Raw genomic sequence first — 21,130 nt, 5'->3', positions numbered from 1 at the left:
GCAATAATTTAAACAGAATATCAAAATCAGAAAGACAAATTCCAGGACTATCTCTTAGTGCCTTTCTTCTTAAGCAGAATCACAGGTGTCAACATATAGGCACTTTGCTTCAGAAAATGGGGTGATCTTTTTTTTCTCAATGCTACCCCAAGCCCTAAAACATAACAAGAATGAGAGCAGAAACAAATGAGTGCAGGAGGTAATATAACCTAACCTCTCAGTTGCTGCATGGCAGGATGGATAACTAACAAGTTGCATGAGATTCCAACTGCCAGCCCTGGCAGTGCTGCCCAACATACCAACCATGCAGGATGCACCATGTCATCAAGTAAAAGCAATGGTGGTCCCAGGTAGTAATGCAAAGTGAGGTATGCATGGAAACATTTTCAGCAAGCATCTCCAGATCCACTTGAATCTGACCACTAGGACTTGGACACAGACCATCACTCATGTAATATTCAATCCTGAATGGACAACTCTCCCATCGAAGAAAAAGAAAATGATCTCAAGTCCACTGGCATTAATCAAAAACTTCCCGCTGACATGGAGGGATTTTGGATCAGGCTTTTAGTCACTGGGTCTGTTTGCAACAAGTATCTGTTTAAAGATTCTTGACACTGAGAACAGTTGTTGCTGTCTCTTCCTTCTTGCCTCGTCATTTATAAGATTTTCAATTAGCTTGGGTTGTGGGAGCATTGTTCCAGGCAGATTCTGATGGGTGTTTCAAGAGCGATTCCTCATCTGCAGTACATTAAGATTAGTTGATAAATTCAGATCACATTTGATTGCCAGCAAAATCTTCCAATGCTGATAAGACTGATGCTGTCGTAATGTACTTAGGTAAATGAAACAGACAAAGAATCAAATCTATTAATTTCCCAAGGGAATTGCACAGGAAAGGAATAAAAATGGATTAGCTTTGCAGTTCATATAAATGAGGCCAGTTTTTCTCATCTCCAGTTACTGCCTTTTTTTAAGATCCTTCCTTAATTATTCAGTAGCTTTTCAAGAAATGTAAGCACTTCATTTTTACAATCCCTGTGCATTAAGTGAAACACAGACATTCCCACCTCGCACACCAGAGCACTGAAATGCAATGCAGGTGAAGGTGAGATTTTTCTAAAACTTCCCAGTGACAAAGGCTGATAAGGTGAGTGATATTGTCTGAGGCTTACTGGGCATTATTTTAAACCACTAAAACCATTCTCAAAACAAAACAAAATGTAACAAGCATCTGATGACTGTAGTAATATTTTGGTATCTTAGGAGTATTTTCATCTGCCCTGTCTTAGACAACTATAAGTTAGATGTAGAAGTTCAACTTTATTACCAAGGCACGTCAAAATGACAAGTCACCTTCCTCTAAGGTGGCATGCCAGGTGTGGCAGGGGAATTGCTATGGCCAAAGCTCAGTAGAGCCATTTCACCCATTTGTGCCAAAAGCTGGGATCTCTGAGGGCAGTAGACATTTAGAAATGATAAATACCTTTGGGATGCTTGGTGGGACTGATTTTCCTGGAAAGGTGGGACCTGGGCTATGTATCACCTTAGGCTTGTTAAAACTGCTCTCCATGACACACAGCTACCTGCAAGCTCCTTCCTGTGTTTTCCTCCCTGTGTGCATCTGGAAATACTCACAAATGAGCTGCAAAAGCAAAAACCAAACAACCAACCAAAAAACAAAACAAACAAAAAAATCACCATGTTTTCTTATAGCTCAGATTTCCATGGAGTGCAAAGGAAGTAAACAAGGAAACAGAGGCCTCTTCCATACTAGCAGCTCAGGAGAATGGTTGTCAGTAGAGAAAAGCAGGGACTGGACACAAAGATGAACTTTAAATAAACACTTTCTGTTGTGTATGGGTTTTTGTTTGTTTGTTTGTTTGTGTTTTTTTTTTTTTTCTCTTCACACAGACTGAAGCAGCTCTGATGTACGACGCTGTTTACATGGTAGCAGTGGCCTCCCAGCGTGCCTCCCAAATGACTGTCAGCTCCCTGCAGTGTCACAGACACAAGCCGTGGCGTTTTGGACCCAGATTCATGAATCTGATAAAAGAGGCAAGTGTAGACCATCTGCTTATGGACAGCATAATCCTTCCTCTGTTCTTTAACCACACTGGCTTGTGTTATTGCTCCTGTGCCTTTGTCATATGCTGTCCTCTGATTTCTGGCACCCAGAAACTCAATTCTTCTTGACCTTCCTAGCAGAGAAATGTTGACTTACAGACACAAAGTTGTGACCTGCATTTTAGTGGCAATTCTACGTGGTCTTTCAAAAAAAAAAAAAAAAAAAAAAAGAAGTTATTAAACCCTACGATGATAAAATCTCAGACTAATACGACATAAGAGTTCACATGGATTTTGCTTGGTTAATGTTTATTATGGATGTCTAACTTCTAAAACTAACAACAAGCATTCTAGAAAGTGAAAGAAAAGTGAGTTGGTTTATCACTTAAGCCTGGCTGTTTTGCAGATTGTTTGAGCAGTACACCCAATAACACAATATCCAGTCTTTATTGTGAGTCTTAAATGCAAACTTTTCCTTTAAAGCACAGTGTAGAAATGAAAATGAGAAATTATGTGAAGTTTCCTAGATCTATTTAATCTTTCACCTTAGTTTTTGTCCATGACAATGGGATTCCTGTCAAAGCCAAGTTCATTACCATGTGGGTAGGTAGAACAGGTCCTGTTGGCACAAGGTAATATGTCAGGACATATGACTGAATCCAGGAATATTTTTGGAACAATCTGAAAGGTGGGACATGTGGCAGCTACAGAACATGTAGAAGAACTGTTGTAATTTTCTCCAAAACCAAGAAAACATTTTAGAATTGCCATAGGCAGGCTACAATGTAGGAATTCACCTACACAGAAAGCAGTGAAACTTACTGACACTCTCCTCACACAGTTTTATGGATTTTAAGTTTTACTTGTAAGCTTCTCTTCTTGAAAGTACAAAAAAAAAAAAAAAGTGTCACCCCAGTGCTCAGACATCTGACTTAAGAATTAAGAAAACTGAAATACTTCCCAGCCTGTGACACAGATCGAGGGAACAGTCACAGGAGACAGCACCGGTAAACCTCATTCCCTCACACTGATCTCAGCCATGCCATATCCAGATGACTGTAAGCAGGAGCAGAAGATGAGAAAAACATCTCAGAGATCTCAAAGATCTCACTTCTCTTTCCCTTCCTCCCTCCCCTATGATTTGATCTAAGCAAATCAAAAATCTAAGCATTGACCTTTGCTCTTTTACTAAATCACAAGCTAAATGAGGTAGCAGTGTTATTCATACAATTTCTGGTACATTAAAAAAATAAATAAATTACAATCACATTGAAAATCAGCAAAAGACTTTGTAAACAGTGAATGCACCTGTATATTTCTACAGTGGTGTCATACCTATTTTGGGTGATGCTGAAAATATAGTGCAAGGGTCCTGAATCCTAAGCCAGAAGTACTTTGACCAAAAACACTGGACGTATCTCAGCAGATGCAATTCAAAGCTTAATGTTAAACAGTTATACAGTTCACATTTATCATGTACAGCTGGCTTCTCTTGCATGGTGTGAGATGTGTAAGCTAATTAGTGATTGTTGTGAAGATAGTGTCTTTCATGGTCAGTAAAACACTGATTTAAACACTCCAAGGGTCTTATCTTCCTGTTTCTGTTCTAGCCCAGAAGATGGTTATTAAAATTACATGATAAGGTTTAATAAGACAATATTACATTTCCCTTAAAGGCTATAACAGGTGTTGAAAACTAAATAGCAAATGCAATTATATGTTCCTAGTTCATGTCAGGATATGGTTTGCTCAACAAGGAGGGATGAACTGTATAAATTAGGAATCAAGTGAGTAGGCATGGAGAAAAACATCATGCAGGTGGAAGGATGGTTTGGGCCCACATAAATACAAGTTATGTGGAACTGACAATAGTTGAAGCCATTTTACAGACTGGCCTAAAATGTTCAATGCCACAGTCCCAGTAAATAATATTCAGACAACAAAGTTGCATGCAAGGAGTAGTTCAGGTGTGAGAGCTTAGCAAGAACTTCAATGTGATTTGTTTTTCTTTTGTTTTGTTTTGTTTGTTTCATTATGACTTGGTGGTGATAAGCACTGCAGTCATCTTGTTTGCTTTATGATCCCATGCTATGAAATGCTAGGCTGATGGTAACAGAGGGGACCCCAGAACCCTTCTGGACACAAGCAGAAAATATGGTGGAAAGAATCTGCCTTATATAAGAGCTGATAAGATGCTTCTCTCTTCACTGCCCAGAGGACAAATTATATTTTTTAAGGTTGTTACTGTCCTATTGGGTAATCAAAGCACATGTCATACCCAGTCCTCAGGTACACAAGCTATCTTCTTCCAGAAAGCAGTAGGAAAGTGGATATCCTAGTGCAAAATATCTTCTTCTGATTGGTGTTGGTTGGAATGCATGCCCGTTGGAGTCCATTTCTGAATTTTCAGAGTACATAAAATCAAAAAACAGATAATTTAATGTGATAATAGTCTTCTCTTAGCCTTAGGACTTCAGGCAAGTATACCAGCCAAGAGTAGTATCAGAACCACTGCCTATTTTCCCTAATGACCAAGACTTACAGTGCTACTAGTAGGACTACAGGAGACAAGCACTAGAAAAAAATGTCTGAAACTACAGGATAATCAATTACAGTGACAAAAAGAGTATTCTTCTACTCTTTAAAGATCTTATGAGCTAATGCTGATTGTAGGAACAATTTGGAAAATTGCATGGAAAAGTAAGCCTGCCCAAAGTCACCCAGCCCTGAGGATGGCTTTGAGGTCAGAGAGGTCATCAGCTAGTTCCCATGAAGGAGGCTGTTATACATAAAATACACTGTCTGGAATCAAGACTGTTCTACAATAGCTCATGAAGATCTTTTTAATGAAAAATAAATCCTTGTCAGAAGCTTGTCTCCCTCAGTGACCTACTGTCATTGATATATATATATGATATTTTAATATTTTAGCCCTTGTGGAAGTGTTTGCACAGCCCAGAAAGAAAAATGAGGTTATTCTCTTTTCATGGAGGGAAGAAACAGAGCAAGCATGATTCCACCTTTCCTAAGCGACCATATGTGTAAACATGAAACAGGTGTTCATAATTAAATGATCAGTTCCCCTTTAAATCATGAGATAAGCTCCAGAATAACAACTGCCAATTGATTTTTATTCAGTTATCATGTAAACCAACGTGCATTCCCTTCACTCAAATCCAGTAACAATTACAAGAACAACTGTATTGAGAAGTATTTCAGAACACAGAGATGAAGACTTTATCTTGAGTGACTTTATTAAATCCCTTCAAACAGCATCACGCACACAAATCTCAAAGATTAAAAGAAATCTGAAGCATTTAAATCCTCACTTGGGCTTATGTTATGTTGTTGACAAGATATGTTTCAAGCACGTCTGGTTAGTAGATACCAGGAGTGAGAGAAATCCATCTATGTTATAAATAAAATAATTAAGAGCAGGCTTCTTTTGCTGGTTTTACATTATTAAAAACACCACCACCATCAATAACATGTTGTAAAAACATGATTCTTGACAATCCTCTGAGCTCAATGAATTCATTATGTAGGCTAGCAGAATGATCACAGAAAGAAACAAGATAGTTAGACTTAGTCATAGAAGGACTACCATGACGGTATAATTTTCAAGTCTATGGATAAACTTATTTATAGTAATTTTTCAGAGCAAAGATGTCCCAGCTAGGTTGGAAAACCAAGACAACTCAAATGGTTTTAAGCTCAATAAACTTTTTCCTTAGAATTTATAAGTTTTTCTTCTAGATGATTCTTGTTTCTTCAGGTAATCTATGGTATTTCTCATAGACGGTCTCGGATCTGCAGCAAAGACAAGGATTAGTGACATTAAGTCCCTGAAGAAGCTTGCATCACTTTTCCTTCTTAAAAACCTACAATGAGGACTTAATTTAAGTTATTTTTACAGAGAAAAGATACTGTAAGTGTTGAACACATTGTATAGTTTTTGAAGTATCTAGCATTGTGAGATTGTCTGTGGATGACACTCTGCTTCAAGAGTAAAATTAATAAATAATAGTAATGTATCCTGCTCTTCCCTGTACAAGAGGACAGTAACTGGTTCAGCATCAAGAAATGAAGCTATCCAACAAGACCATTTTTACCTACTTAGGTTATAATTTTGCCTGTTTTTTGAAACCATGGCAATAATTCAGAGTGTGGTACTCTGCATTCTGGTTACATTGGCTGTAAATATTTTAATTTTCTGCTTCTTCCTTAAAAACAAACAAACAAACAAACAAACAAACAAAAAGTACTTATATATAGAATAATATCACTCCTGTAATCCAAACTCAAGGCATTTAAACAAATGTTAGCCTTGGTCTGCAGAGAGCAAGGCTATTCTATCAGCATAGTTAGGAAGCTGATAACAAGCAGGCATCATATTTTCCAGCCACCACAAAAAGAGCTGTGGAGTAGCTGAGTCCTGCACCACAAGTAAAAGAGGATTCTTGAGCTAAACCAATTCTTCATGTAAAGTAATGTCCATGGAAAGCAAAAAGATAGGAGGACTTGGTCATATGAGGACTATGACAACTACGTATCTTGCAAGCCTCTGGCTAAACTTGTTTGTAAGAATTCTTATGAGATAAGGTGTTTCAGAACGTTAGCCACTAGCCCATACTTCTCTACAAAATCAGCTGCGTATCTACCTCACCTGTGCTGAGATTGTACAAAAAAACAAACAAACAAAAAAACCCACCTCCTTCTGTTCCAAGGTATCTGTTATATACATGCTTATTCTACACCAGACCAATCTATGACCAAAAAAAAAAAGCAGCAGTAAGTCTGTTTTCTCACATTTTTAGTGCAGTTTTGCAGGTCTGAGATATTGTGGGTTTTTTTGTCAGCACATAGATGTTTGAAAGTTTATCTCCTTGAGACCTCTGGACTCTTCAATGTTTACCCAACACTATAGATGGATGGCAACTGTGCACTATGAGGCAACTGTGCACTCATTCTGATCCGCCAGTATGGATGATATTTTGTTCTTTTGTTTTCCTCTTGGTAAGGAGGAAGGAAACATCCTCAGGACTACTATATTTTCTTGGAAGCTCCTATAGAGGGAACTGAAGCCAAAACTGAGTGAATCTGCATCACCACATGCAGATTGATTTTGCTGAAGTCTCATGAGCTGACCAGCATTTTGAGAGGACAGGAACAGTCAGAGTCTTGATTAACTGGTATCAAATCACAGGGTGTAATTTTCAGGGAATTCTTGATAATAACTAACTAAATCTACAATGAATGTTGAAAATCACTGGAAAAAGATATTGAAGATTTTTCATTACAGAAATACTATGACTTTAAAATAAGACAGAAAGGAAAGTAATCCCTTTGGGGAGATATTCATCATTATTTTTGGCTAAAATTCTCAGAGTCTCCAAACAAAGAAACACAAAACCTTTTACAAGAGAAGAAAATACTGCTTTTGCTTTTTTTTTTTCCTTTTTTTTTTTTTTTTTTTCCTTTTTTTTTTAATGCTCATTTATTGTTATTAAAGTCAACATGTTGGAGCATTTTCATGATGCTAAAAATCTATAGTCAGGCACCACAAGACTGTGGGTGTTAGGAGACCCAAGAACCCCACATCTCCCCTATTGCCTGAAGAAAGGTCTGTGTGTCAGTCACCTGACCTTTCTGATGCACAGAAATCTCTATTCACATGACTTGGGAAAGACAAGAATGTTTCAAAACATAAAATAATATCTGTTCTGTTACATCCTTTTCATTGGGTTTTAGTGTTAAGATAAAATATATCATCTGTAACATATGGGTGGCAGTTTTCTCTGGGCTCTGATGCTCCAATATTTAGTTAATCCAAAAAAAAAAAAAAAAAAGCAGTTGCTTAGTTTAGCAGGACACCAGATAATTTGGTGTTAGGATTTGATCCACTCTCATTAAAATAAATATTTTTCTTTTGTTCACTTTTTAAAAACTTCTCGCCCATAAATTAAGGTATGCATTTCTGATATAAGCCTATTGCTTTGAACTGGAAACTCTTAATTGAAAGAGCAAACAAAACAACTGCTAGACTTTCATCCCATGATGATTTATGAGAAAATAAAGGTCAGCTTTCCATGAAGATAATGTATGGCTGAGATTAATGCCAACAGAGATTCATATTCTGAAATCAAATTTCAAGTTTAAAATTTATGCAGTGATCTGTGCACACATAAATAGCAAAATAACAGTCCTACAACTTGCATGGTAAGAATAAATACATATTGAATAAATGAAAATTATTGGCAAGGCTCTGATACTGCAATGTTTAAAATGAAAACAAGAAATCTGACAAAAAGATTATGTATATTCTCTTCCATTCAACTTTTACTTTGTCAAATATTATGTAGAAAGTAGATTTGTTTAAAAACAGTGAGAAAGAGTTCATACAAAGTGTTTTTATTTGAATATATGGAGTGTATTTTTATATTTGCTACACAAAATCATTTTTTTCAGAACATATTTTATATGTTCTAGCCTACTAAAAATCCACTTCATTTATTCCACACTGATATTTCCATTTAAGTGTTAGTGCATGGCCTAAACTTGATTATAATTATTTGTATTGGAAAAGCTCCCAGAAACCCTAACCATGCCACCATTGAGCAATTCATTATGCACAGTCTTTCCTCCAACGACTTTACAAGAAAACTGTTAAATGCAGATGGTTTAGATTTTGAAGCAGTGTACTCTCATTAAAATGATCTGTCCCTCAACCACGCAGCCTCCCACTCACTCATTCACATATTTGCCAGCACTTGTGTACTGTTATCCCAGGTGGAAATGACACAGAACTTTGTACCACATGAAATCTCCATGGGTTCTTTGTCATCTCTGTAGTCCAGTGGATCAATGTCACTGTAATAGGGCAACAGTGCAGGCAGGGAGGATGTTTCCCACACAAGACGCTGGGTGGGAACACTATTTCCTAGCTCTGCTGTGGCCTCTGCAACCATGAGCAAATCTTTTCTGGCCAGCTCCAAAACTGTGCCTCAGTTATCTGAGAGGGCAAAGCAGGTCACCACTTTGTAGGCTGACATGATCAGGCTGTTCACTATCTGCACTTGTAGCTATCACCTCATTCAAAACAAAAGCGACAGGGCCTGAAATCTAGGCGAAGAAGCCCTGTAGCTGGAAATGCTGCAATTCTACTCTGTTAAAGATAGATGACAGCTCTTGTCTAGTTAATGTATTTAGTCTGTTAGCTATGTGGAACATGATGTCTCTATACTGTCTTGCTTATACAAACAGTATCTATTACAATGCAGTCCCGTTCCCCATTAACTGTAAAATAGTATGAAGCTGTTTTCCAAGTTCATAACCTACCCAGTCACTTCAGTTGCAGTCATATTTGTGTAGCATAAAATACACTAGGAAGAATACATGACAAGGTTTAACTTTTCCTTCTGATCCTTCAACACCACTCCCTCACCTCTGCTATTATAAAGCAATCTGGTAAGTGTAAGCTTTAAAGGACCTTAAAGGCGTTTCAAACATATGCTCTGAAATGAATCCACCTGAACTGTCATCCTCAAGTATTCAAGGTTTATTTATCAAATTTGTAACACCAAAAGCCTTTATTGTGATTACCTGAAAGTTATTAAGTTCAACCACTGCTCTGGAAACAAGCACTCTTGAGCAGTTCACAGAAAAGCCTTTCTTCCCTAAGAAATCCCCCTTCTCTATTCACCCAATATTTATATTTCCTATTTCAAGACAGGAATGTCTTATAATAGCTGCCTAAACTCCTTCCTAAGAACAAGCCTCCCTACACCTCCTCCTTTTCATCAGTGCCGTTTATTAGAAGCCCAGGACAGTATCAGTCTTGGTGTAAAGAGACTGTGAAACATCATGATTTTTAGTGGGGCAGATAAAGCCCTGTAATGGTGAATGCTGAAACTCCTTTTATTACATCTGTTATGCTGGATTTGGACTGGGATAATGGAAAAGTCATACACTAACTCCCTATATTCCTTAATCCTTGAGAATCTCTTTTAATAAGAGGATTAATTGTAAGAGCTGATAAGTTGATGTGTAGCTCAGAGCACATTTATTATGATTTCCACTGTAACTAGCAGCAATAGCACAATCTCTTAAATCTATCAACTGTCTATGCAATTCTAATAAAGCAGAAGCTTTCTCCTCCAAAAGGAAAGAAACAACAAGAGAATTAAAGGAATTTTTTCCTTGTCATTAGCATTTTGATTAGGACATTTTGGCTATGTTATTTACTGAGTTGGAAGATTTAGTTGTAGAAAAGTGAGCTGTAGTATTGTCAGCACATGGCCACAATTTAGATGTACTTAAACCTACTGTTTTACAATTTTTTCATATAGCTGATTTTGTAGTCCAGAAGCGTTTAAAGCAGGGAAAAAACATGAGAAAAGGAGCTCACTCACCACCTTGCCTCTTGCCATCAAGCAACACAATTCATATCCTATGTATATGTGCATTAGTCATCAACAATGATTCTGTAACGATCAGAATCCACTCTGTTAATAAGTCTAAGAGCCATTGGAGGAAACACCATCATCCACCTCTGCATTTGGATGGCAGTTAGCACAATAGTCCTCATCAGCCATTTTGGATTAGCAGTTCATAGCTAAAGCAGTTGTTCACTTTTTTTTATAAACAGGTAATACTGACCAAGCACAACAGGTCTATCACTCCAGTAATCTTGATATGTCTTTGAGATCCCTGTATGTACTCATCTGCCAACTGTTGTTAAAAGCTGAAGGATGCTGTACCTGAAACAGCATGGTGTCACTAAGTACAGAGGTTGCTTCACCTTCATTCACTATACTTTGATAATGTTTATCTGAGGTAAAATGTTCTAGTGCGATGGTGGCTAAAGGAAATTATAATATAATATAAAGTTCTATGTCTCTTCAACACAGAACTGATTTGCTTTCAAGAACCCCATTTTGGTAGAAAAGAATTTCCTAATTTTAGCCCAAACACCTTACACAGTTATTCTGGAGTATGTATAGGTCCAAAAAGACTAAACTGCTAGCACGTCTCTGCCACTGTGCAAAGGTAAATGGGCAAACATAATTTGTGGAGTTGAAAACAGATATCTTCTCTTCCTGAATTCCAGGCCAGATGATTCTCGGTAAGTTGTTATTTAGAAAACAATAACAACAATTACATGATAGTGTAGTACCTTCTTCTTCGTAACTGCAGTTATTTAGAAATGTACATTGAATCAGTAACAGATATTAATTTTTTCCTAGAAACTTATAATAGTAAATATACACCAAACAATGCCAAATTTATAAAAATACAAATATTCTTGACTATATATTCAGCATAAAAATGCAGTTCAATTATTTGCCTTTGTAGGTTACCTGTAAGATGGTTGGGAAAGCTACCAACCAAGGGTCAAGGGTCATTCCTTGACAAAACTGAGTAGATAAGGTAATATCCATACCTTTTACTGGACTTCACTCTGGCTTCTGAATGTACTTCTTTGATACTGAAGAGTCCAACTAATCAATTCCTGTTCCAAGCTCCCATTAAATGCATAGAAAAACTCTGATTGCATGCCTTTAAGACAAGGTTTCAAAAAGCTTGTTACACATGAACAGCAAGAGAAGAGAGAGAGAGAAAGAGAGAGAGAGAGAGAGAGAGAGAGAAAAAATACGGAGGCTGTTTTGGATAATAAATACCTTAATACCCTAATATGATCCATTGTCTACTGTGGGAATTTCTCAGGTCAGTTATCTCAGAATTAATAAAATACTTGAGAAATAAAAAAGTAGTCTTTTTATGTGCCTGGATGAATAATTAAGTCTTTTGAATTAAAAAGGCTCTCATTTACCACCGCATTTCTATCCAAAGATAGCGTTCACATAAGATGCTATTTATCATATATTTAATATAATTTCATACTAAACAATAATTCAGGTTTCAGTGGCAGATGCAAAGTGTCAGAATATTTTGCACAAAGGCAACTTGGAGCCTGGAATTACACAGTTGTTTTGGAGCTGAAAAACAGAACAGATAATTTTCTGCAGTAATACTGTGCTTAAATAGCTTTTCACTCAGAAGTTTTATTAACTTCCTTTGTCTACATAGTCCAAAATTTAAGTTATAATCATTTACAATTTATTGTAATACAATTACAATTTATTGTACATGTATTATGTACACATATTTTGTAAGTGATATAGTCACTGTTTTATTTGCATTTATGGGGTGCCTACATGTGTCTCAGATACTTTCTTCTAATATTAGTTCGAGACATATCTTTGAAATGGGAGGGGAATCTTATTTTCTGAACAGTTTGAGTATTTAAACTTGAAATTAAATCATATTAAAAGGTTAGAACTTGAGTCTGAAACTCAAAAGAGATTGCTTGGTTAATTACAAAAGAACAGGTTCAGAAAAACTGTTTTATTTCACAGGTCATTGGAATAAATTATTAATAGAAAGGAAAAAGTGGATGTACGTTATTAAACATTATTAAACATAATAGTTTAAAAAGTTAAAACAATATCAAGCCTTTGCATTTTTGTATTATCAGGATGCTTTGAACATTTTAAAAAGACCTTGAAAAATATCAAAATTATCTAATCTGAAACATAATTAACCAGTAGCTATTATTTCAACACTGGACTTGGAAAGAGTAAATATGCCGTAGGCAGATAAATAGTTAACTAAAATATTTGGATAAACATCTATTGAGTAGGAAAAAAAAAAAAAAAAAAGTATAATCAAAAGGCAATCAATTTGTCTGAGAAAGATTGATATTTATTGTATGCAGTACTGCAATACAGTATCTGCTATAAAAATTGTCAATGTCCCATTATGGCTATATCATAAAGCTGGATATTTATTCAGTCCATGCATTATACACACTATGCATTATGATTTACTCATCTATTTATAACTTGCTACAGCAAATCTGTGAGGTCTGCTAGAGACAAAAACAGCAAAACCTGAAATGTACCTGTTCTTTTACCTTAGCAAGTTTGGCTGTAGCTGAAATAATTGATTTTGTGATTGAGCTGTTGATTGGCCTTGGCTGAAACTAAGGCTAATATAGTCATTGACTCAAGATGATGAAGGGGAAATTGATATAAAGACCATATGATGGTACTGTGAATAGATAGCAAGCTTCTGGAGTGTTTGCTCTTAGAAGCTGAGTCAGCTTCATTTTACAGTTATTATAATTTTCTATCAGTATATTTATACAGAAACCAATACTGTGATTTGTACACTTAACCCAGATGTTGTTTTGTAGTTAAGCTGCAATCTTAATCTTTTAAAGTAAATAAATAGAAAAAGAAAGTTTCACAGTTTTAGTTAGGTTTCCTTGTGTAGTTTTGCCATATCAGGTACCTGACAGCCTTCAGAGAGGACTGAAGATTTATTTGTAATCTCTTCTATCTACTGCCTTTTCAATGTTTAGGAAGAAAGTGTCTGAATAGCTGACGGTCCTTTACAACTTGCTTCTCAATGGATAGTCAAAACTAATATATTGGATTAATTCTCCATTTTATTTAATAAGAGGGAAGAAGTCATCAAATATTTACATCTCAGAATAGGTGAGAATTATAATTATCAGATAAAATACAGTATTGAAGACAGAGAAGTCTTATTTTGAATCTCAGCTAAACATTGTACTACTCTACTTCTGCAAACCAAACTGCTGAGAGAGCAGCATCTCATCACCGTTCTATTGTCAGAGGCAGCCTGCAACATTTACAAAGTGGGATAAAGACAAGCAAAAAGATATTACAAATGAAAGCTACTGAAAATCACATTTTTTAATTAAGCTGCAGGGTATACTCAAAATTATACCAACAAAACCAAAATACATTCTCTCTGTAAGAGTGTCAAATTGTGTCCTTAGTTCCTCCAATATTAAAGCAAGGACAGAGTGCAAAAAAGCAATTTCTTTTGATGAATTACATGATTAGGTTCCGATTCAATTTTTATTATATCCTGTAACATTTAACACGGAGTGACACTAGAAACATTAAAATTGCTATAAATCTTGCATATAAAAGTATGAATTCTCATTGCTGTGTTCAACAGTCATGTGGTTTCTGACTATTCAGAAAGTTCTGCTTCATTTCTGGTCATTAATTGCATCTGAGAACTGTGCAACTGCTGCTCATTCTGTTTGCCAGAACACGATGACTAATAGGCACCCGTATCCTCAATTTACCTGACAGGCACCTAGAAGTGGCATACAAATATATTTTCCTAGCAATGATACATTTCAGTTCCTTTGCATATATCAGGCAAGTGTGCTATAGGAGGTAAACCATATTAACAGCTGGGAAGTTTTGTTATAGACTGCAGAAGACCCAGAATCTACTGCAAGTTCTTAGCTCATCCTTCCCAGCAGCTCTTGGAGAAAACTTGGTTTTCTGGTCAGAGAAGAAACATCACATATCTATCTGGACATGTTGTACATAGAGGCAACACAGCTGTCTCAAAGTCTGAAACTAAATTATGCTGAAGTTTTGCTTTTACTTAAAATAAATAAAACAAATACACATTTCAAAAGAATAGAATTTAAATGCTATTTGAGGCCTGTGCCTCACAAACAGGGTCTGAAGAACACCTTTGACATTGAGGATTAACTCTTCTGAGAAACACTCGCTGACTCCTCTTTATAATTTAAGTAACATTTGTGTCACTATTTAATGACCTAACTGGCACTTAAGGTAGACAAAGGCTATATGCACTTACCTACTACCTTGAAATTTAAGCATACATCTGTGCAGCTTGTAACATCTTTTGATTCCATTTGTTTTATATGGGGGTATAACTATGTAAAAGCACCAACACCTTTTTCAAAAGTCACATTTCACCATATAGAACTGAGATTTAAGCTTCTGATACCATTTACAAACATAATGTATTAGCTACTTTATTCCTTTATTCAAGATCATATCACGTTAGCAGAGAAGCAGAGCATCTGATATGTAATCAATAAGTGTGAGCATTTCACAGAAGCAAATTGCCCTCCGAGGAGGAATTGATCGCTAAAGACCATATTTTTTAAAATGTTCCATCTTTACGAATAGGAGATTAGGGCCATGTCAGAATAATAAAGAGTGGAGAAGAGATATTATATAACAAAATGCATTCCTATGTCTACCCTCCTGTTATCTTTATCATAACAGCATACAAAATCCACAAGTGTCTCACTGTCTATAGCTGAGATTTTCATGTTCCCATGTCATTAAGGTGGAAAGTCTCATGCAAAGTTCATTCCGCTCATGGTTTTGTACTCTTACATTACTTAACCACATTTAGAAATCCTACCTATTTACACAAAATTCTAGATTTAAGAGTTATATAGTTGACACACATGAAGAAATTATCTCATCATTTATTATCAGCTTTTCTTTTACCTTAGAGGAATTTAATCTAACATAGGAGTTCCCCAAAATAGATTATAAAAATAATCTTGAGTTTGAAATCCATCACTTTCTTTCCTTTATAGATAAGCATCAGCTCTGGGGAGAAAGGGGGACTATGTGAGAGACAGATAGATCTCACTTAAAAGAAAGTGAGCTTGCTTGGAAGCCTATAAAATAACAAAAAACTTCAATTGCAGAAGTTAGTTCTGGACATCTATCCTGCCACACTGAAGAAGCATTCCACTGCACAGGGAATCATCATAGCTTTACAGGCTGAAGTACAAAGACCATCACTTTAATTTCCTCCTGATGCCAATGTTTAAAACAAGGATAATATAAATTCACTTTGTTATGACAGAACAGTAAGATGCTGTCTGGACCAGAACTAGTCATATGCAATTCCTATGCTATAATTCAAATCCATACATAAGACTTGTGTGTATGTTACTCTACAAAGTGTTTATTAGCGCTCTGTGAATTTTTCCTGAAAGCCTGCTTTTAGAGCTATCCTCTTCATGCCATCAGCATCTGTGAGCACAGGCAGTGGTAGTATTCCTATTAGAAATGATACGCCTCATTTGCTTACTTGGGAACTTGGGCCTTCTTCGTTGGTAATGCAAACTGAGTAGGAATTAGTGAAACAATTCAGCAGTCCAAGGATGTTAGGAGTCCACTGCTGATGGGGGAGATTTAACCATAAACTGTCCAAGAAACCAAAGAATGATAAAAGCCCTTCATTCATTTATCTCTTCCTGGAAAAATCCAGGTTTCTGGACTCTCTGTGTAGCAGAGGCAACATCAAGACTATGAAATGCATAACTAAAGTATTTAGAAAGCTTTGGTGATTTTGGGTGTTTACCAGCTTTCCTTCATGGAAGACCTCTCAGGGATTCCATTCAGCAGCAATTGCCATTGATTAACCCTTCCTCATGGAAAACTTAAAAGATCCTGGGCTGGGGTAAGCAGAATCATTTCAGAGAGGCTGGTAGATTTAGACTGCTTTATTCCAAGATTCAGCCCCAAAGCTTGGACAAACATTTGTAACTTTCTTGGTGAACTCTTATGCAATGCAAAACTGCTCTGTCATTGGGCACAAGTAATACGTACTTCTTTTTTTCTTTTCAGTGGATTTTTTTTTATCTACAGTATACAATACATATACAAATCAATATATATAAACTGTCACAAACTTGTGCCTGATTATAAAATATAAAATATATTGAAGAGAAACTGGGTGAAAAAAAAAAAATTGAAGAAGCTATTTTTAATCAAAGTAACAAAGCAGCATATCTTTTAAAAAGCATTTATAAGTGATTGAATGCTATGATTAATTTGAAATACAATATTTGTCATTGTTTTTGAGTAGTTCTTACTAATCATTACAAGGAAAGGTGTTTTTCTGTATCTACATAGGCACGGTGGGATGGCCTGACAGGGCGCATAACCTTCAACAAAACTGACGGCTTACGAAAGGATTTTGATTTGGACATTATTAGTCTCAAGGAAGAAGGAACAGAAAAGGTAACCAGATCTTTTGTAAAATAATGATGGGAAGCTGATTTGACAGTGGCATGGGAAAGTCCATTCTCCTCAGCTTGTATTTCCTGTAGTTGGGCTAAAATACACTGTCAAGACTACTTAAATTAAAGTTAAACAGAGCTACTAAGATTGTTTTAATTGTTTTACAATGTGTATCTTGCATTTTGAGACATTGGATAGGAATTTGAGACTGGTGATAATTATCTGAATGACAATAATTACTCTAAGTACATGTTATCTTCTGTTCTTGCCACTGTAACTTAGTGTGGTAAGATTATATATGCATATGTATGCATATATGTATATATATGTATAAAATTTGGACTTAGATGTACTGCTTTTAATAGGTGTGACACAAGGGAGAGGGAACAGCAGATGGTTGAGTAATAGCCTCAAAAAGAGTTGAGATGTTAAAAATCCTTTGTGTTTTCGAACATGATCAGTTCTTTTGCCCTCACATCCCTAACTGCTTATCATACGTTGTGCTGAACAGGAGACTAAATTAGTTGCATTATCTCTGTTAAAAAATAGTAAGTTCTGCACGATGCCATCTCAGAAACTCATTCTGTTTCCAAACAAAAGCCAAATAAAGCTCACATTCCTTAAGGAAGTTCAGGGAAGCATGCCTCAGGAACAAAAAAAAAAAAAAAAAAGGATGTCCAAATGTCTTGTTTCCGTTATTTCACCACTTACTAATTGTCCTGAAGGTGCAGAAGGGTAGGGCGGGGAGCACTCCTTGACTAGCAGACACTAAGAAGGACCACAAAGGCAAAGAGGTCTTTGGCCATGCTTCACAACAGCTGGATGGCACTGCTATCATGCAAGTCCCAACACTGCCAGCCAGGGACCATGTTGGACAACAAGGGGGCTCGGGGTGTCCTGGAGGGAGGTGGGATGGCCTTGCCCCAGCTCTCAGCCAGCCAGAACTAGTACCCAACAGGCATTGCAGGAGGAGGCTGCTGTGGGTGTCCAAAGATCCCCAAGGTGAGTAACGTCACCAGCACATGTCAGCCCAAGGCTGTGCTGTCCCATGCTCTGTGTACATTGGCTTGACTCTGCATAATAATTGCTGACAGGTTAATTGAGACTGTAAATACAATTGCTCCCACACAGCTCTCCAGACTGGTTCTCTTTTCATTTTTAATGAAGCACTTTGTTTATTTTTCTCTATACCAAGGCTGCTGGCGAGGTTTCTAATCATTTATATAAAGTGTGGAAGAAGGTTTGTACACAGACAGGTGATGCAAAAACCTTTGGGTTGGGTCATCAGACTCATCCTTTGGGTTTTGATGGTGACTCTCAAATTGCAGTTTAGAGACAATAGTCTATCTGAGAATATGAATTTTTGTAGTAGGCTAAGTATTGTCCCAACTTAAAACACTAAACTCTAAATAATCTTTGGCAGGATTCAGCTTTTTCATCAAAATCTTTTTTCATCATAATTGTTATGCTATTTCTTTGGAGCTGTGCCTTTTCCTTCTTTGAGCAGAGGCTCCTGGCTGCAGCAAAATCTTTCCTTTTCTCATTTGCTATCCTTCCTGATTCACCTAAGATTTACCGTGACTGGTAAATTTGTATCATTTCAAATGTCTATGAGCATCAGCAGCAGGACTGTTTTAATGTGCAGGATTTTTTTTTCTTTTTTTCTTTTTTTTTTTTCTTTTTTTCTTTTTTTTTTTAACTCCCACAGAATGCATACTTTGCGGGCAATGTTCTAGCATTGTTGACTCAAAATTTTGACGGGTGTGTTATTAGCTCCTTACAGAAAATAATATAGTTGATGAAGTGGATGCTGTCATTCACTAACATATGGAAATTGGAACTAAGCTTGTTTATAAAGCACCTCAGGAATCTCAGTCCTCTTTTAACATAGGATGTCTCTGTCTGGTGGATAAGGCACCAAAGAGGGAATCAGAGACCAGCTCCATGTGCTGTTCCCTGCTGGAGGTACAACCCACAGTTTTCTTTACTACACACTTGCTATTCTGTAAGGAGAAGATAATAACTGCATTTACCATGTTGAAAGAGTTTTGGATTCACAAGTTGAAATTTTCTTATAGCACTTAGAGTTATATTTTTGTATATCTTTTGCACAGCTCTTATTATTTCCCACCCCTCCCACACACACAATTTAAAAGGTTCTGGTTTTGTGTCTTTTAATGCTACAGAGTAGACCAGTGTAAAGCATCCTACAGCACTCTTTTCTTTTTCTTATAAAGGACGTACTTAATAACCTTGTTTTAATATCAGTAAATCAGGCGAAGGCACAAAGGGCTCCATTTCCCTCATTACTGGTGAATAGATCATCCTACCTGACGTGCAGAACGCGATTGAACTGATCTGGCTTTTGACTCTAGGCACTTCATGTTATGCTGAATTGATTTAAACCAAATTACAATTGGTTCAAAACACAGGCTTGCTGAGAAGGGCATATGACACCTCTCAGACTTGTCACTAAACTGCAATAAATCTCCTGGATTCACCATAGTGATGTACTACCTTGGCCTCATTCTTCCAGTGCCCCTCCGATCTCTTCCATTGCTCTAATCAAGGTTGACCTGTGGTGTCATCCTTATCTTCAGATGTAGAGTGGTCTCCTGGTGTATTTTGTATGCCCTGTGACTGTGTTGTTACATGTTCTTCATGGTTGTTCTCCTCTTCCCTGCTGCCAGCTGATAAAAGTGAATCAAGTCAGTAACAACGAGCAGAACAGCTTTTGATTAACTTGGCCACCGTGGTGCAAATTCAAGGACACTGGTTATTTACTATATTCCTGGCACAGACTATCATAATATCCAACATCTTATTCTGTGTATACTTTCCAGATCAGTTTCTCAACCTGATCTAATTTTGGAAACAAAGGGAATGCCTGATAAACTCTTCAAAAAATAAAAATAAAAAATAAAATAAATGGCATGACTATCCCCATTAAGCATACTTTGGAGACAATAATTATGAAACACAAGAATAATGGCACCCAGGGACACAAACCCAAAGTCTGTATGACATTATACAGTTATTACCCTGAATCGACTATCAGCAGGCACAAATTAATCTGCTGGGTTTGGTACAAAGGTGGGTCTGTCTCTGCATCAGTTAACAGCCACAGAAAAAGGGTCCTGCATGGGTCTGATGACTGAGCACCTGATGGTGGTTACAGACCTTCAGTACACAGGACAAGTCAGCAGGTTTTTTGTTAGACACACTTGGCAGCTTTGTTGGCAATCCTAGAAGGGAGGATATGAAAGCTGATCCCTCCCAGGTAGAGCTGAAACATGCTGGCAGAGTGGCACAGCAATGCAGACAGTTCTGTGGATGGACAATACCAGTCCTCCATGCCATCCATCTGGTGCTCTCCACGAATGTCCAAAATACAAACCAAACTGAGCAAGCTACTTGCCTGAGGTTCTCTCACACCAGCCCTCAACCACACAGTATATGTAAACCAAATTAAAACAAACAAACAAAAAAGATGCTTTCAGACTGTATTTATGTTAAGTAGATATTTATTTGAATAGATCAACTCCATGGTTATAATTTCTGTCATTATATATATATATATATGGTACGTACCATATATATATATATGTATATATGTATATATAGAGAGGTATATAGGATCTATATATAGGTATATATATATATGGTATAGATCCAGATCCACTGAAATCATGGATCCCTTTAGGCTTCAGATCTGGCATTAAATGCCACAATTCTTCACTATATTTGGAGCTAGAAAAGAATCAAAAATTGGTTTTGCCTTTGGTCGCTTATATTTACTGAGCAAATACTGATCAGTAGGTGAAATGATTTCACCTTGTTCACTCTGTCATATATAGTAGTAAGAAATGACAGAATAATCTTTGCTAAACCTGGTGAAGGCACAGCAGAACCAAAAGGCCAGTGCATCCGTCAATCTGCTTCAACATATTTATTCAAGCTTTTAATCTGTTGCAGTGGAAAAGAGAAATCTAGGTGTATGTTGCAACTCTACCATTTACAAAAGCAAAAAAATCCATAAAAATAGACATTTGACATTTTTTTAGCAGGAAAGGAAGTCAACATATTCCACTTTTGTAGCAAATTGGCTAGTACACCACTGTATTGACATGCCTTATACTCTTACAGCT

The 21,130-nt window shown here is 36.7% G+C and overlaps 1 protein-coding gene across 4 annotated transcripts in view; it reads left to right on the top strand.

Annotated features, from left to right (window-relative positions):
• Positions 1-21,130, top strand: part of GRIK1 (glutamate ionotropic receptor kainate type subunit 1) — a gene marked incomplete at its 5' end in the record, with an annotated part of 163,673 nt that overhangs the window by 109,064 nt on the left and 33,479 nt on the right. For 3 of the 4 annotated variants that reach the window (XM_084532376.1, XM_084532379.1, XM_084532378.1), the window contains 3 exons: positions 1,915-2,058; positions 16,875-16,982; positions 18,178-18,222. In XM_084532376.1, the coding sequence (XP_084388502.1) occupies positions 1,915-2,058; positions 16,875-16,982; positions 18,178-18,222 (297 nt within the window). The remainder of the gene's footprint in view (positions 1-1,914; positions 2,059-16,874; positions 16,983-18,177; positions 18,223-21,130) is intronic. The other variant, XM_084532377.1, reaches the window with a different exon arrangement.

Source organism: Aythya ferina (genome assembly GCF_964211825.1).
Source record: "Aythya ferina genome assembly, chromosome: 1".
NCBI lineage: Eukaryota > Metazoa > Chordata > Aves > Anseriformes > Anatidae > Aythya > Aythya ferina.
Note: the sequence above shows the minus strand (reverse complement) of the source record. Positions and strands in the feature narration are given on the sequence as shown.